Raw genomic sequence first — 18,393 nt, forward strand, 5'->3', positions numbered from 1 at the left:
CAAAACGCTCGGCCTGGCCCGCCCGGGGCGCAGGGAGAGCTCAGAACCCATTCACATTGAAGTATTAAAGTTTCACGGATAGCTCTTGCCTTCCTTACCCAGAACAACAAAACAGACGGCGGTTATAGACAATTAAGGGACAGAGGTCACGGGACATTGTGCTGGCCTGAGCCGCGGTCAGGCCTTCTCTGTGCGGGCACCACCGCCGCTGCCGCCGCCACCAGGCCAGGGGCACCCCTTCGTGTCCTGGCCTCAGGTGGGGGGGGCCCGCTCCCACTCTGGAGTGGAGGGGACGGGGGGAGAGGGAGAGTGAGCGCACGAGCCCTTCTGCTGACGGCCAGGACAGGCCAGCCGTCTCCCGGGGATCTTGTGGATGGTCAAATTAAAGTGCAGGTTGGGGTCGGGAAGGGAAGCTGCAGAGGGGGGATGGGGGTCAACCCTCCCCATCCTCACTCACCTCCACCCCCCAGTGGCCACCTGAGGATGCTGGGGGTTGGCCCCTCAGTTCCAGGAGGGCTAGCTAGGTCCTGAGTGGCCTGGGGCCCCAGGCCCATGCAGCTCCAAGCCCACCTGGCCCCGGTCAGGGGAGAAGGGGGGCGGAGAGAGAGAGAGAGTGGCTCACCTCTGGGCCAGGTGGCTGGTTCGGAGCCCTAGCAGGAGTGCGGCCCCTTCAGGCCCAGACCCCCCTGCCCTCAGGCACAGGGGCTGAGACGAGCTCCCATGGGCCTGCCCAAGGTCCCCCCACCGCTTCCTGGGAGCCATCAGATCATTCTGGAGGGCGGGCACACGTTTGGCCTGGCTGGAGGAGGCCTGGAGGCCCCACGCCCAGCCCGGGGCTCCCCCAAAGCCTCTCCACACAGGGCAGCAGTCAGGAGGAACCTGAGTGGAAAGGCGCCTAAGCCCCCCCGCAGGTGGCCTGCAGCTGGGGGAGGCTCAGCTTTGCGGGTCATGGGAAGGCCGAGCCGCACCTGCAGGGCCCTGTGTGCACACAGGCGGTGTGGGCTTGCTCTGCACCGGGTCGGGGGAGGCAGAGTGCTGGGGAGGGGGAGAGGGACCAACAGACCCCTTCACGTCCTGAACGGAGGGGCCTCTGGTCTTCCTAGGGGGGGTTCCCGCCGAGACTCACGAGGAAGGAAGCCCCTGGAATAGTGGCCACGTGCATGCACAACCCATGCCCTCGCTCACCAAAAAACGGCAACTGAACTTCAAAGTGAGCCTTCCAGCCTCAAACAAACCCACAACTTCTAGGGCCCCTCTTCACTGCACCCGGCCACACGCATTCCAGAACCTCCCCCTGCTGCTCCCGGGCTCCTCCTGCAAACTGCCCAACAGCCGCCTGTGCCCACCGCCCACCCACCCGGCCCCAAGGTCTGCAGCACAATACGGGGGACCTGCTCCAGCCCAGCCTGGCCAGGCTAGGCCCCCAGCCCCTCCTTCGTCACACGCCCTGGCTGCGTCTCCCTGGGACCCACCCCCCCAACAGGAGGCCAGTTGACCTGGACCAGGACAGGGCGGGATGTGGTATACAGATGACCCAGCCCCAAGCACAGTGGGTTGAGGGCAGGGACACCAAATCCTCCCTAATTTTTTGCTCTTTTGGGTCTGAAAGTTTTCAAACCATACATGAAATAGATCTGAATTAAGACAAAAACAAATAAACAAACAAACATAATCCCAACATGGCTGAGGGCCGTGGGGCGGCACCACAGGACGGCGGGCAGCCGGGTAGAGCCGGGGGGCACTCGGGGCAGCGGCCCCGCCCGTGGGGCCCAGGTGCACCAGGGGCCGTGGAGCTGAGGGGGCCGGGAGGGCCCACGGGTGGGGCGGGAGGACGGAGGAGCACGGAGCACTCCCTCCCCCCTGCTGTGCCCACACCACGGCCCCTGCACACACTCAAACACACAAGCACACACGCGCTCCCACACCCCACGCACGCGGTGGACCCGGCAGGCCTGAACCCCGAGTCTCAGGAAGAAGGGGAAACAAGAGGAGTTTGGCCCCTGGGGGCCGAGCCCTGGCCCCTGGCCCCAGAGGGGCGGGTGGGGTCCCCCCGAGCGAGCAGCGAGTGTCGGGAGATGCATGCCCCACGCCGCAGGCCCCCGGCTCCGGCTCCCGGGCACCAGGGGCCATAGGCTCTCGCCCCTCCCGGAGCAGGGTCAGGGGCCCACAGCCTGGAGACGAACCTCGCGGATATCAAAAGGAGCCCTGGGACCTTCCTCGCAACTAGGTCACCAGTGGACTAATCCTTTACAGTATAACGAATGCGTTTGTTTCCTTCATAAACTTTAAATACAAGCAGAGTAAAAATCACATTTTTTTCAGGCAACAGTAGCAGTCCGTAGGTAAGTGGCTTGATCACATGTTTGTATTAGTAACGCATGCAAGCAGCTCTAGTACCGGTCCCGCGAGGCTCCGCGGCTCCTCTACAAGGTCCCTGCGTAGGACGCCTCCTGTCTCCGGGCCGCCGCGGGCGTCTGCGGCCGGCTGGCGCTGGCGCTGCCCTGCTCGAAGGGTGGCGGGGGGCTCGGGGCGGCGGCGGGCTGTGGCTCGGGCGCGGCCACCTCCTGGATGACCGAGCCGGCCCCGTCCGCCTCCTCGGCCGTGTCGAAGGGGGGGTTGGCGGCGGCGCTCAGGTCGACGTTCGTGGCGTCAGTCCTCAGGGCCACGAGGGTGGCGGCGTCGGCCCGCCGCTCGGCGTAGATGCGCTGCTCGAACACCTGCGCCGCGGCGGGAGGGAAGTCGGGGTCGAGGGGCGCGCCGGCGGCCGAGGCGCCCATGACCGTGCGGTACATCTCCACGCCCTCGGGCAGCATGGACTTGATCTTCGGGAGCCAGCGCTTGCGGACGCGGCGGGCGTTGGTGCACATGTCCGCTGCGATGACGTTCATCTCGCTCTCCTTGAAGCTGGGGGCGAAGTTCTGACAGTAGACTGCAAGCACAGGGCGCGGGGAGGCGGCGTCAGCGACCGAGGGGTCAGGGGTCCTGGGCCAGCGGGGACAGGGCTGGGGGCCTCCGGACTGCCCTCCACCCTGCTGCCCACTGGTACCGGAAGCCACGTGGCCACCCAGGTCCTTCCTGGCCTCGGCCTGCAGGCCAGCGGTCACCCTTCTCACGGCTCAGTCCCGGAGGCCCTGCCCTAGTCCCTTGGGACAGTCCCTGGCTGGGATGTCCAGGGGAGGAGGGACATTCAGCGTCAGGGCACAAGGCTATGGGCCCTCCCTGAGCACTGGCTGGCCGTGTGGCCTTGGACAGGCCCCTGGCATCTCTGGGCCTCACTCTCCCGCTCTGTCCCGCCCACCTCGGGTCCCAGGGCCTGCTGAGACAAGCCTGATCGATGACCCTGCTCCGGCCAGAAGGGCAGTTGGGGCAAGGCCCCAAAGTCAGGCGGCCCCGGGCACCTGCCCACTCTGAGGCTTGGGCCTCTCAGGGGCCTCATCAGAGGCCCTTCCTCACAGGCTGGACGAGGAGCACGGTGGGAGCCCGTCCTGGGCCCAGGCCCCAGCCAGAAGAAGCGGCAGCCCCAACACTACTAACAGCTCCTCCCCTTCCCCTCCGCTGGGAGCCACAGGACCCCGCTCTGCCGCAGCCTGGGAGGCGGGCACAGGTCCCCGGGGCGAGCCCCTCACACCAGCGTTGCCGCACAGCCCCCGCCTCTTCCCGGAGCCCGGCCAGCACGCCAGCTTTGGGACCGTAATTACCGATCACAAAGGCCCCTCTTTGCTCTAAAACACAATTAGTCTCACAAGACGTGTTTTCCAAGCAAGGAAGTAAGACTGCGTTTCGCGTGCCGACCGCCGCGGGAGGGCCCGCTGGTGGCCAGTGTGGCCCGAGCCGCATGGCGGGCTCCTCCTGGGGCCGGGGGCGGTGGCGGGGGGGCGCTGGGGCCCGGGGCAGCAGTCGGCTGTGGAGATGGACCGGGCTCCGCCCCCACGCGCCCGGGAGCGGGAGGCAGAAGCCGGCGAGCAGATGGCAAAGGCTCAAAATAACCTCGAAATGTAAATAAGGGGTTTTGTTCAAAAAGGAAAATTAGATCTATTTCACATATTAAAATAGTTTCGCACGCAGCTGAATCCATCATGCTTGGAAACCTACCAAGAACGTTAACACCTCGAGACCTGGCTCCTGAGAGCTGCTCTTTTCTCTCTCCCCCCGCCAAGCCCTGCGGGGCCGGCGTGGCGCCAGGGAGAGGCCGCGGTCCCCAGCCCCGGGGGACTCGGGCAGCTCCTCCACCCCACCCAGGGGACCCCGGTGCACTCACGTTTCACAGCGTTCAGAACCCGGCTGTCCAAAGGCTTGCGGCTCGGGTCGCTGGTGGAGGACCGGATGCCCGTGCCACAGCTGTTGGCCAGAGTGTTCCTGGGGGGGGGGGGGGGGGCGGGCAGTGAGGCTGCTGGCCAGAGGTGCCGCAGGGATGGGATCTGCCCCCCCCGCCTCCCCCTTGCACTGCCACTGATTCCCAGGGGTCGGGGTGCACTGATGGGGGCGGGCCCCACCACCCTCCGAGAGACGGTAGGAAAGCAAGGCCCCTTGGGGACGGGGCTCCTCTGACCCACTTGTGAAGTACGTGCGGCTCTTCTCTTTACAGGGCGGGGGGTGTCCAGGCGCGCCCCCTCACGCAGCCTGTGCCCTCGGGCCGACACCCCTGACGGGACGTCAGGACTGTGGGGGCCATAAATGCAAGGCCGCAGCGAGCACACTGCCAGAGAGGAGACGCGGGGCTTCCGCACTTGCCCAGGGACCCACCTGTCAAAGAAGGTGGCGAGGAGCCGCCGCAGCAGGACCTTGTGCTTCACCCCCGCACAGAGGTGGCAGTTCATCAGCTGGCCGCGTGTGATGTAGACCCCGGAGCCTGTGACCGCAGACAGGAGCATGAGGCCAGGCCTTGCCACCCACACCCCAGGGCCATGACCTCCCCAGGGCCCCCGGGGCCGGAGCAGGCGCGCCTGGGGGGGAGGCGCTGGGAAGCGGGGGCAGCCGAGGAAGGTCGTCCTGACTTCTGAGCGCAGCACCCCCCACCGGGCCTGGGACCCCGCAGGCCGGGGACCATCGCTCCAGGCTTTCCTGGCTGTGCGGAGGCCCTGTCACCTGGAGGAGGCAGCCTTGGTCACACGCCTGAGTGCTGTCCCCAGATCACCCTTCCAGCCTCAAGGGAATCCCCTGCTTGGCCCCAGGTTTGGGAAACACTCCTTGTCTCTCCATCCCTTCCCCAGAACCAGAGCACCTCAGGCAGGGTCAGGGAGCTGGGATGACAGGTCACCCGGCCCAGCGTGTGTGGGGGCAGGGCGCAGCCAGCCACGGGGCAGGGGTGTGGTCAGCGAGCCCACACAGTGCTGTTTACCCCGAAGAAGCCTGGCAAGGCCCGGGCACCCAGCAGGGCCCAGCAGCACAAAGGCCGGAGCCCGTCTGAGAGCGTGGGGTGGCCTGTTGGACCGGACGTTGCTCACGGGTAAAGGAGCAGACGCAAGCATTGGACAGCGCCCCCGACTCCGGACGAGAGGACACCAAGGAGACGCGCGCGGGGCCTTGGGACTCCCACCGTCCCCTTCAGGCCTTCCCCTAGGACCCCGGTGTCACAGATCACGCACTGAATCTCGGGAAAATCACAAGGAGAGAGCAGGGTGGAAGGAAGGTTCGCGGAGGTGCTCTGGCCTGTGGGGGCCCCGGCTCAGCGGCCTCGGGGCTCTGGATGCAGACCACCAGCGGGGCGTCGGGTTAGTGCTGTCTGACCGTGCCCGGCCACGGCATGCCAACTGTCCCCGAGGGCCCCCCGTCTGCAGAGGCTCCAAGGTAATAGCAGAGCAGGTCACCCTGAGCCGCACGGGCTGGATACGCCCTTGTTAGAGGGAATCTGTCATGGGGACTGGGACACCGTGGGGCCTGCCCACCTTGATGATCAGCTGCGGGTCAGGCCAGGGAAGGCGGCCCGCCCTCGCCCCTGCCAACCCCAAACCCTGACAGGCAGGTGCGCCCCATCCCTCCCAGGCCTGGCCTGACCCAGCGCCGCCGCCCAGCTGCTCTCCCGTGAGCTGAAGGGCAAGCCAGCCCTCTCTGCCCTGCTCTGCGGCTGCCCTCTGGGGCCGTGGCTCCCAGCAGAGGGGACGGTCGGCACAGCCGCACAGTGCTGCCCCGGGTGTGGTCAGGAGGACCAAACAGGACCGGGGGGAGCCAGAGGCCGTGCCAGCACCGAGGGGGAAGGAAGGGGCCCGTGGGTCCTGGCCGGCCTGTGCGGGGCTCCCCCAGTGACCACGGGAGGACACTACTAGAGGCTTCACCTTCCCCAGCAAGCGTCACGGCAGCATCTTCCCCGTGAGCAGCCTTAAAGATCTGCCGGGAGCTCTGAGGCCGAACGGAGGCCCACCCTGGGAAGGAGTCCTTCCGACAAAGGCACCCGGCCCTAATGGGTGCCGTCTGTTTTGAACAGAACTCCGTTTCTGACTCCGAGCTGCATCTGGAACCTCAGGTCTTTACCCGTCAACACTCCAGTGGGGACACTCTGGGGGCTGGGGGAGGGGGACTAGCACGCTGGATTCGATTTGGTTCTATCTGCCACCTAAATTAAAACACAATCGTGATTGCAGCCCCTGCCAATCAGATGCACGGCCAGCCCAGGGGATTCGATTAAAATGCCAAATTAATTCAATTGAATAACTCCTCTTAATGACACATTCTTCTAAAAGGAAATTAGAGGAAATTTAAGATGTTCTATCTTCTTTTTTTTGACTGGTGATGAGTACATTGTTCACAGCTCTGAAGAAAAAAAATACGAGGGCATTTGCATACAACAGACAGGGTGGGGAGGGGCCCTTCACCTGCCACCAGCTCCAGCTTCTCTCCGGGGTCCCCTTCTGAGTAGAGCTTGGGGTGGCAGCGGTACCCAATCTGGCTGATGAGGCTGGCGGGCAGAGCCACGAGGTCGCGGCGGATAAGGACACAGGAACGGCTCTCCAGGGGCACGGGCTCCGGCTTCTCCTGCACTGTGGACACAGACACCTCCTGGTTAGGGCCATTCTCGGCCGGGCCAGGACGGGGAGGGAGATCGAGAACGCCCTTCCTGCCCACCCAGGCCCAGGTCAGACCCGCTCTGTGCCCACCCTCCATGCGTACCCGCCCTCCGTTCTCTTTCCCTGCCCACCCGGTCCTGACCCCAGCAGGGAGGACCAGAGTGAGTAGGCGAACGGAAGGAGGCAGGGCACGGATGCCACCCAGACCTGGAAACTAGCTGAGAGGGCCCAGGAGGCTCCCGGGAGGAGGTGTGCGCCCGACAGAGGCCTGCAGACGAGGCAGGAACGAAAGGGGCCTGTGCAAGGGGGCTGGACCCTGGTCTGAACAGGTGGCACGGCCCCTCTGCCAGATGGAGCGCAGGCTTGGAGTGGAATGGGCCCTGTGTGTGCCCCTGGCCTGATGGCTCACGGCAGCCCCATTCCACAGGAGGGGACCTTCCCCAGAGGCCGCACCACGGCACCCAGACAAGAGACCACTGCACGAACACCTGCTGACAGGGCACATGCCGTGTCCCCGGGCCTGCGGGCTGCCTGGGAATGTTCCTGACAAACCACCGCCCGCGGACAGTCAAGGACCCCTGAGCACGCCAAGCCTGCAGCTTCGATGGGGCGGGGGGTGAGCCCCTCTGATGTCCCTAAGGCACAAGGGAGCATAAGAGCAGCAGGCTGTGAAGGTGGCCGCTGCCCCCTCTCCCCTCCCCGCCCTGAGGACCCCACCCTCCGACCTCCCCTCCAGACCTGGCCTGGCTACGGGAACCCGTTCTCCATCAGGCTCAGGGCAGGTGCACCTGGACACTCAGGCTGGGCCAGTGGTCCTGTCCCCTCTGCACTGTGATCCCCCCAAGGGCACTGTGGGCACTGAGGGTGGGAGGGGCCAGGCTGGGCTGGGCAAAGGACCCAGGGAAGCCATATGGGGGCTGCTGCAAAAGGGCTTCGGGAGGGAGGGTGGCAAGGAAGAGTCCTGGGCAGAGCCTCCCCACCCCAGGCTTACGGAACCTGGAGCAGCCTCAAGGTCCCAGAGGGGAGTGAGAGGGCCGCCCAGCCCCTGGGGGGCCAGCATCCTAGACACCATGGGGGGGGCCTCTCCAGAGAAGACAGGTGGCTGGGCTCAGTGCTGAGGCGGGCCTGCAGTTCCCGCCACCCTGCCCCAGACCAGGACACACGTCAGAGGGCGTTCGGCCGTTGGGGGGTCGCATGGCGCCTCCCACCAGGTGTGTGTGGGGAACGCGGGCGGGCGCAGATCAGCAGAGAGCAACAGAGTCTTCCAAACCTGGAGTACCCGGGGGCTCAGGGAGCACAGGAAAAACAACCCGGATGATATTTTAAAACATAATTAGCCGCCCCCGCCCCCCCACGGCCTGCTGTGATTACACACGCAGACGCAGCGCCAACGCGGGCGCCCTGGCATTTACATAAAGAGTGCTCACCAGCAGAAATAACGCCATCCCCAACGTGTCCTGGCGTTCTCTAAACAGCACAAGTTGTTTGCGCCCCGCGCCTGCCCCCCAGCCCCCAGCCCCCCAGCCCGGCGCCCGAGAGCCAGAGACCAGCAGATTCAGAGCATCCAAAAGAGCCTGGAGCCTCTTCTATTTCTGCTCTGCCGAGTGCCGGATACTGCGCCAGCTAAAAATACCCAAACCCGAGTGGTGCCTCATCTGGAAAGGTGCTCCGACTCCCTCCCGCCCCTTCCCCGGCCCGGCCCCAAATCTCCCGGCCGCTGCAGCCCAAGCTGAGCGTCAAGGGCTCCTCCTTCCAGGGAGTAGAGGGGGCAGCTTACAACCAGGTTCTGGAGACCTGGGAGAGCGTGTGGGGGGCGGGGGGGGCACGGGAGGAGCAGAGGGCGGGGGGCATGGGAGGAGCGGGGGCGCAGCGGCGGGACCCTTCGTGCATCCCCGTGGCCCTCAGGCGGGCGTTCGGGTGCCTGACTGCAGGCGCGCTGGGCGGCCCCTCGGTGGGCTGTGGCAGGGACACGGCAGTCTGTAGGCTGCCCCGCGGATCGCACTGAGGCACCCCTGCCCCCTTCCCCATTGACGGCCCCATTTCTAACCGGCTGCCAGGACTGTGGGCTCCAAATATTTGGGCACCGTGGAATTTGGAGAGAAGCACGTGAAAGAGCCGTTAGCTATTTGTACCAAGAGGTGAATAATCACTCAATGCAGGAAAGGTGAGTCACGGTCGAAAAGGCCTCTACAGAATGATCTGGAAGAGGAGCTGACCTGGGCCAAAGGGGGGGCAGCGACCGAGGACAGGCAAACAGTGTCCCTCAGATCCCTGGACAAAGAGCTACAACCGGACGTGAGGATGGACCCTGCGGGGAACTCTGGGCACCAAGAAGGGACCCGAATGCTCCCTGACTCGGAGACGCTGCGGGAGTCCAGCCGAGGAAGGACGGGGCTGTGAGGACATCACGCTGAGGGAGACGAGCCCAGCACACAGGACAGATGCCCTCGGATTCCGCTGCTATGTGGGACCAAGAGGAGTCAGACCATAGGGATGGACAGCGGGAGGGGAGGTCCGTGTGTAACGGGGCAGAGTTCAGGTCAGAAGAGGGAGGGTCCAGGAGACGGACGGAGGGGACGGCGGCACAGAGCGCGAGTGTGCTTGACACCCCGGACGGCGCACCCAGAAAGACGACGGGAGAGCCTAGGCTGTACGCGCCGGCACAACGGAATGATTCTCTTGGAAGAGAGGAACGCCATCTGTAGCTGGCGCTGGCCCTTACCCAGCGCTCCGTGGTCCTCTTCTCGTGGTCTACGCGGTGACGTCTGTCAGCTCAATCTCAACACAACTGGGGGGAAGGACCAACAGAGGGCAGAGCGGGCAACGCAGGCCTGCAGGGGCCCCGCACGGTCACCGGCCTCCACTCCTGCACTTTTTGAACCTCCTGTGGCCCAGTGACTGGGAATCTGGAAAAAGCGCTGGACCCTCTCCCCAAGTAAAACATACCGAGCCCCCAGCCCACAGGATGCTGGCGTGCCATGGGGCCCCAGGGGTGGGCTCTGTTCCTGTCCCCAGATGCACCTCAGAGACGGCACAGGCAGCCCCCGCCCTCGGTAGGGAGCCGCCACCAGTGCTAGGGGCCGCCAGCAGGTGACAGAGCGCCACTGAGGCTGGGCGGGGAGGTGGGGGGACGAGGAAGGGGACTCCCACCCTACAAGAGTGTGCACCATTTATTAAACTGGCAGACTAAGGAAGGGAACCCCTTGACCGTGATTATATAGGAAAAAACAACTTAAAACCAAATGGAAAGAAAAACGCTAAATCACACCGTCCACTTCTGACTTACTGCACAGTGACCGCGAGCCCACGAGGTTTGTGCAGGCAAGTGGAGGGACACCCCGTCCACAGCCCGGACACAGACCCGCGTAAACACACTCAGCTGGTTTGTGACAAGGGGTCACTCGCCGCGGCCGGGGAAGGGACAGCTGCTCCAACACGTAGCGCCCAGGACAGGGCGTGTGCAGGCAAATCGCAAAAGCAAAGCCACCCCCGATCTAAACCTCTCGCCTCACACAAAAACGAGTAAACAGGGATCGCAGACCTAACGCAAGTCACAAAAGCGTAAAACTTTTGGAAGAAAATCTTTCTGATCTTGGCTTCAGCTAAAAGCTCAGACACGACCCCAAAAGCAGCACCCATGTAAGAATCGATGGATTAACTGACTTCATCAACACGAAAACCTCCCGTCTGTGAACGACGGACAGACAAGCCCGCCCTGGACCGGAGGGAACGGTCCACAGGCCCCACATCTGAACCAGGACTTGTCCTGAAAACCTAGCGCCAGCTCTCAAAACTCAACAGCAAGAAAATGGACAGCTCAGTTTTTAAAATGGGCAAAAGATCTGAACAGACACTTCGCCAGAGAGTGTGCAGATGGCGAATTAGCACATGAAAAGATGCGAACATCATCGGCCATTAGAACCCAGCACATAAAACACGGAGACCCCACTTCGCATCTACGGAGCGGCTGAGCTCGCAGGGCCCGGCACGCCGAGCAGCGCAAGGGTGCGGAGCAGCTGGGCCGGGGCCCCGGCCGGCGGGCATGCACGCGGGAACACAGCTGTGCAGCCCCCCCCGGAAGCCAGCGATCCCATCCAAGGTACTCAGCCAGGACGAAGGAGACGTGGAGACGGTCCGCACAGGCCCTGAGCAAGGATGCTCATACCGGCTCTGCCCACAAATGCCCCAGCCTGGAGACAGCCCAACGCCCTGCAGCAGCGGGCGGACACCCGGCCGTCGCATGGCGGGTCACCACGGCATGGTCCTCCGGGGACATCGCTGAACGGCGCAGGTGAGTCTCAGACTCGCCCGCGGGACGGAAGGGGCCAATCTCACACTGTTATACATGGGGTGACCCCTTCGTAGGGCAGGGTCCCAAAGACAGAATGCTGGGGACAGAACAGATCAGCGGTTGCTGGGGGACGGCTGGGGGTGGGTGACTGTCGGGAGCAGCAGGGAGGGCTGACGGAGCTGTTCTGTAGGGTGAACACGTGCCGCACCACCCCTGTGCCCAGGGTGTGCACTGCCCTGCCCTGCCCCGCCCCTTCCTGCTCAGCCCCAGGCGGCCACCCCTCAAGCACAGAGGTGCGGCGGGCGGGCGGTCTCCCCCGCCCCTGCATCTGCCGGGTCAGCACCAACCGCGCCAGCAGCTCTGAAGGGGCCACACCGTGAAGGGCGGCCGTGCCTCTGAACCCCACTGTGTCCGCATCCCGGGAACAGGGCAGGTGGTGGTTTCTGAAGGCGCACTCGGGCCCGGGATGGGGGGCAGGGCATCAGGGGGCTGGCTGTCATCACAGATGGCTGTTCTTTTGTGTGGAGACACGAGTGCCACCAGTGGAGCCATGTCCCCCACCCACGGCAAGATGCACCCCATCTCGTGGACGCTCAAGGGCAAGGACAGGGCGCATCTCAGAACCAGTGAGATACGACACGCTGGGCATAAAAGGACGCGTCCGGCAGGGAAAGCCCAGAGGAAGTCAGTACAGGTGGGAACAGACATGAGGCCGGGAGTGGGGAGGACGTGTGCAAACACCGCTGCCCGGGGCCCCGGGAGCCCACACAGAAGGGACGCGGAGGGTCTCTGGGTCCCTGTGCTCGGGAAGCCACAGATACAGCTGCAGGGGAGGAAGCAGCACTGGGACAGCTCAGCCCTGGGTAGCACCCAGTGCAGCCCTGAGCCACGGCCCCTGCCACGTGCCCTGACCCTCTGGTCTCGGCTCGGAATGTCCGAAACCTCCTCGGGGCAGCTCCCCGTCTGACTCGGCCTGTCCCCATCTATCTGCCACAGATGCTGCCGGGCCCCAGGCCCCACGGGCTCTGCTGTTTCTGTGTCCAGCACCTGGGTCTGGCCCTGGGAGACCCCATGAAATCCCCAAGTGGAGTCCCAGCAAACCCAGGGGCCGTGGTCACCGCCAACCGGACCGTAGTCCTCCCGCCCTCCCTCCCCCATCCATTCCCGGGGCTGACCCGGCGCTGGGCTCAAGATGCAGGCGGCCTCCCCGTCCCCCACGCACGACTGGACAAACCACGGCCCCTGACAGCAGGCCACACTGGTCACCACGGGCACACAGTGGGGCTGCGTGCGCCTGGGAATGTGTTCAGGTACAATGCACGCGCGCGCTCTGTACGAAGACGAGACCCCGCGCGCCAGCCTCTGGGAGACAGTGGGAGCCGGAGGGCCGGCGGGGAGAACGGCTGTGCCCGGTGTGGTCTTTTCACACTGCTCACGGTGACGGACGTACACTAGCGATACAGACATGAACGTGCTCAACTTGTAAGGTACCCGAGACACCTTCTGACAATGAAGGGGTGCCCCCACCAAGACCAACTCCGGGAGCTGCATAAAGTAAGCTGCTTGACTTTCAGGGCCAGGCCCCCCGAGCGGAGCGGACGGCAGCCGTGGGGCCGGGCAGTAGGGGCAGTGGGCCTGGGGCATGCAGACTCGAGGGGCCACGGCCCGGGGGACCTCCCGGCTTTCCTTCGACTTTCTTCCACCGCTAAGCAGCGTGTGTGCGGGACTAGCTTCATAAAAACTACCACCAAAAAAAAGTTAAGTCAAGAACTTGGTGCCCATGTAGGAGATACAGATATCGGATTTTGGGGCCCGCCAGGAGGAAGTGCTCTGGGGAACCCAGGCCTTCAGCCAAGACCCAGGACCAGCAATGGCGTGGGACCAGTGCTGAGCACCCGGGCAGCTCCAGCCCGAGACCTCCAACAGCTGACTCTCTTCAGAGCAGCGCTGGTGGGAGCTCCCAGATGTTTTCATACACTGTCCAGCATTCACTAAGAAATTACCAGGAACACGGGGAAATGAGTGATAAAAAGCCAATTCACAGGGGCGCCTGGGTGGCTCAGTCGTTAAGCGTCTGCCTTCAGCTCAGGTCATGATCTCAGAGTCCTGGGATCGAGCCCCACATCGGGCTCCTCCGCTGGGAGCCTGCTTCTTCCTCTCCCACTCCCCCTGCTTGTGTTCCCTCTCTTGCTGGCTGTCTCTCTCTCTGTCAAATAAATAAATAAAATATTTAAAAAAAAAAAGCCAATTCACAAAAAGACACGGGATCAGACCCATAGCTGATCCATCCAGGACAATGGCCACCACCACTGAATGAACTGCTCCCGACACGTGAAGGAAATGTAGGGACATGATGGAGAACTTCACCAGAAAACCAGAATCAGACCCTGGACACGGGATGGGTGTCGGAGGAGATGGAACAGAGCGGGTGACAAGATTCCTGACCTGGAAGATAATTCGGATTGAAGCAGAGAAAGGGAATGATGTAGGAGAGTCACGAGAGAGTAAACGTGACACAGAATGTGGGGATGGCATGACCCCGTGTCCCGGGAGCCCAGGAGGTGCGGCCATGCGCACAGGAAGCCATGGTGGCCGAGGTCCCAGCAAAGAGGGAGAGGGGAAGAGCACTGGAAAACTGTGAGGGGAAGTCTCAACCCGACTCCTGACATGGCCAAGAAGGGCTGCAGGCCCCGAAAACGTCCCCAGAACTAAGAGTGTGGACGGGAGGCCTTGCGGGTCCTTGAAGGAGAAGGTCCGTCAGGACGGACGCTGAATCCCCAACCCTGGAGAGAGCAGCATACAAACTTACAATAAGAGGAAAAGGGGAAATAAACAGAATCAAATGGCTGATTCACCAGAAAGAGGGAAAACAGAGAAACTGTGGATTAGCAGGGAGTCGTCAGTAAGACAGGAGAGGAAACCCAAAGTTGTCGGCAATTACGTGAAACGTAACCGGACTGTGCTAGAACAGACTGAGCGTCTGTGAGGCCAGGCTAGCACACCAAGCCCCAAGAGACCGCGTGAAACAAAAGGACAACGAAAGGCTGGAGGCCGCTCGCAGACATACGGCGTCCACACCGAAGGGACACGCCGACCAAAGAGCTCGCAGACGTACGGCGTCCACACCGAAGGGACACGCCGACCAAAGAGCACGCAGACGTACGGCGTCCACACCGAAGGGACACGCCAACCAAAGAGCTCGCAGACGTACGGCGTCCACACCGAAGGGACACGCCGACCAAAGAGCTCGCAGACGTACGGCGTCCACACCGAAGGGACACGCCGACCAAAGAGCTCGCAGACGTACGGCGTCCACACCGAAGGGACACGCCGACCAAAGAGCACGCAGACGCTCCCCGCGGGCTGTGCGAGGACACGTCGGAGCGGTAAGAGGGCCGACTCAACAGGAAGAGGAACGCGGATCTGGAGGAATGTGCACGGGTCCCTGAATTCTTGGTACGGCGTCTGAAGCCTAACGATGCAGTTACGTCCTTCAGTGCGTATGACGGGTGCTGGGGCGTGAGGTCATCCTCAACGGTTCCAGAGCAACGAGGCGGTCTGACCGGCCTATGACCGGGGGAACTTAATCTAAAGTCCTAACAGAAAGAGGACCAGAAAACCCAGGGCGTTTTGGAAGTGGACTAACGCACCGTCACCACCCACCCCGCGGTCAGCTCAGGAACACGGGAGAACGCACGCTTCGCCAGCGACAGGGAAAGTGCGCCGCGCGGGAGGCGGCAGCGCGGGCCAGGAAGCGCACAGCCCTACGCGCACACGTCTGAAAAGTCCGAGAAGTCGATCGTCTAAAATCTGCCTTAAAAACTAGGAAAACAGCAGCAAGGCAAACTCAGAAAGTTGAAGTAAACAGAAATGAAAACATATATAAAGATCTAAAAGAGAGGGAAAAAATCCAGAAGTTGGTTCTTTGAAAGAAAGGAGAAAAGGCGCAAATTAACAGTGTTCAGAACACGGCACAGGACCACGCAGGACAGGGGTCGGCAGAGTTTCAACGTATAGAGGCTGCTTGGGCCACACGCCACGTGGGGTCCGTATCTTTCTTTATTTTGCTTTTTCTTTCTTCAAAGAGATAAATGGCGTCGTGGGCCGCAGAGAACGGGCGAGGGGACGGATCTGCCCATGGCACAACGCGCCACCCCGGCCACAGACGTTCAGAGGACCTGAAAGGGATGTGAGCAATAAGTTCACCCCAATAAATCAGAACACGGGACGCAGCGTGTACGGAAGCACGGCTTCCCAACAGACGCGGGGAGGAGGGGCCGCGCCCGTGCCCCACAGCAGGCAATTCGGAAACAGCCTATGTTACACCAAGTCTTCGGACCACTCAGAAAACACAGAAATTTAAAAAAGTTTTAAAAAAGCGGGAAATAATTCTCAGCTCTTTGCAGAAGGCAGAGAACGCTGACGGAGAAGCGTGAGAGGCTACCTGGGGACTCAGACGACACGCCCCCTGCGACCTGTGGCTGACCGCGAAACTGACCCGCAGGGCGCTCGCCGGGCCCTGGTTCTGAAGCCTCGCCTGCTCTGATGTGGGCGTGGGGTGTCTACACCGGCAACACCGGAGTCTACACTGCGTGTGCTGCTGGACCACATATAACAGGTTTCTCAGTGTTGAGGGTGGAGTTCAGGACGACGTGCGGCCGTGCCCCTGCCCCAGGCTCTGATCAGAGCAGGCGGCTCCCCTCGACTGGCCAACAGCCGGATGCCTGGCCCTGCACTCGCCCCTCTGCCCTATGCCCCTTCCAGGAGATGGACCCCCAAGGGGAGCCTCACACATCAGAACAGTCACCCAAAACAGGAGGGAAGAAAAGAAAAGAAAAGAAAAGAAAAGAAAAGAAAAGAAAAGAAAAGAAAAAGAAAGAAAGAAAGAAACCAGGAAGCTGAAGAATCCAGAGGTTCAATCACAACTAGGCTGAACGGATTCCAGGAATACAAGTTTTCAGTTTTGTCCTGTTTGAACATTCAAAAAAAGCAATCTCCGTAGTTCAGAAAAGAGCAGAGCAGAAGAGGAAAACTATACGACCGTTTCAATATTTAGAAACAAGGCTTTTGTTCAAATTCCACACTTACTTATGGAAAAAAAAAGAACCAAACGCTCTTAGGGAAAGAACGTCCTTCATCCCCTAAGGAGCGCCACAATGCCCGAGCAGACACCCTGCCTACAGACGAAACACGGAAGGCTCTTCCCGAGTGTGGACAGGAGACAGCTGAGCCGGAGCCCTGGCCAGTTGAGCCGGAGCCCTGGCCAGTCTAGCCGGGCCGGGAGGAAGCCGCACGGTCAGGAACAGAAATCACGCCGGGGCTAGCAGACACACGGCTGCGCGCCGAGAGAAGCCGGGGGAATCTGCAGGCAAGCGTTCAGGATACGTGAGCGAGCTGTGGCCAGATTTTTTTCTTAAATAATAAATCCAATGTGTTTCTATACACCAGCAACAACCCGCGAAAAGAAAGAAGAAACTGAAATACCACGTAGATTCAAACAAAAAATGAATTTCTAGGAATTAATCTAACAATGGATATGCAGAGAACAACGCAACGGTCCCAAGAAACCCTGAAGATGGAAGTAAGCAGAGGGACCCGCCCAGCACCGCAGGGATGTCAGCGCACCCCCCGGCCTGACCAAAGAAAGGAGTCACCAAAATCCCAACCAAGTCCTGGCAGGTACTTCCATGTGGCATTTGACAAAACGATTCTAAAAGGCATGTCTAAAAATGCCAGGAAGAGGCAGGCAGGGCGACTGTAAGGGACAGAATCAAAGACACGGAGGTCACGCAGGCATGTGGTGGCAGGAGGTGCCGGCTCAGGGACACGCGGGGGGACATGCGGTGGGGGGGGGTGTGCGCAGGGCCCAGGCGGGGCACGCCCACCGTACACTCCTCTGAAATACAACACAGGGGTGCAGCACGAGGGTCCGGGAGGAGGTGGTCTTCCCAATGACATGTGGCCGACCCACCGGAGAGTCAGGTGGTAGAAAAGTCAGCATCGGGCTGCCTATCGCAGCACATAATCAATCCCAGACGTACTACAGATATGAAAGCCTTTCCTACGGACATGGCAGCGTCAGAATCCTATCTGTTAAGAGAACAGGTGTAAGGGGCGGCCAGGACGACCCTGGGGTTGAACTGGATTTGGACACACCAGCCTGAACGTGTGGTTTTTAAATCTGTAAATCCCAGCTCCAACGGCCAGGAGGGTATACTGTCCATTACGCCCGGGAGCAACACGCAGACGTCACACCTGGATGGCGGCCGCACGTGCCACTCCCCACGGAAGGGAAAGACAGCCGAGCCCGGAATATTCGCGGAACAAGACAGTACGAAACAAGCTTTAACCTCAATGCGAACACTAAATAAATAATAAGTGAAGAAACAAGTGGGGGTCTGGGAGGCCCCGCCTGAGAAGCCCGCCAGCTAGCAAACACGGGCGTTAGGAGCTGGAGATCGCCGTCAACGGGCAGGAATACTCAGTGGGCGCTGAAACAGCGGGGGGAAAGGCGGCTGACACACAGGCTCTTCTTGCAAAGAGAAAAGCGCGGCTTTAGGTGGTAGGGGTCACGCATCACCCGAAGAGCCACGCGGTATCGGGTGCCTCGCGACAGGACGCACCAGGAGAGACCCAGCACGGCTTCCTCGGAGTTCTGCCTGAAACCACAACCTGAGCCCAAGCACGAGGCAAAACCCAACAAGCCCGAACCCAGGGGCATTCTGCAGAACAGCTGAGCCGTGCTCCCGAGAAGGGGAGTGTCGCGAAGGACGCAGGGCGAGAAACCGTTCCAGGCTACGGAGAGGGTGGAGAAACACCACAAAACACGCGGCGTGCTCCGACCTGAGCCCGGGGTCGGAGCACAGCACTGCTGTCCCCGTGAGGGAACGACGGGGATGCCCCGACACGGACTGCGGCCAGGGAGGCGCGCCGAGCGGGCTGCTGCGTTTACGTAAGAGAATGTCCTTGCTCCTCAGAAACGCTCGGCACTGGGGGGCTGAAGGGGCTGACTCCCACAACGTGCTCGCAGAGGTTCAAATCCCACCGCCTCCCTGTAGAGAGAGAAATGAGACGGCAAAGCCAACCAGCACATTCTTCCCC

General features: G+C 62.0%; 1 protein-coding gene across 4 annotated transcripts in view; it reads right to left on the reverse strand.

Moving 5' to 3' along the window:
* Positions 1-217: 217 nt before the first annotated feature.
* Positions 218-18,393, reverse strand: part of NACC2 (NACC family member 2) — an 85,233-nt gene continuing 67,057 nt past the window's right edge. For all 4 annotated transcript variants that reach the window (XM_044389509.3, XM_044389510.3, XM_026514332.4 and 1 more), the window contains 4 exons: positions 6,810-6,974; positions 4,744-4,849; positions 4,259-4,356; positions 218-2,929 (listed from right to left, as the gene is read on the reverse strand). In XM_044389509.3, the coding sequence (XP_044245444.1) occupies positions 2,424-2,929; positions 4,259-4,356; positions 4,744-4,849; positions 6,810-6,974 (875 nt within the window). In that variant the 3' untranslated portion in view covers positions 218-2,423. The remainder of the gene's footprint in view (positions 2,930-4,258; positions 4,357-4,743; positions 4,850-6,809; positions 6,975-18,393) is intronic.

This window comes from Ursus arctos, unplaced genomic scaffold, assembly GCF_023065955.2.
Source record: "Ursus arctos isolate Adak ecotype North America unplaced genomic scaffold, UrsArc2.0 scaffold_18, whole genome shotgun sequence".
NCBI lineage: Eukaryota > Metazoa > Chordata > Mammalia > Carnivora > Ursidae > Ursus > Ursus arctos.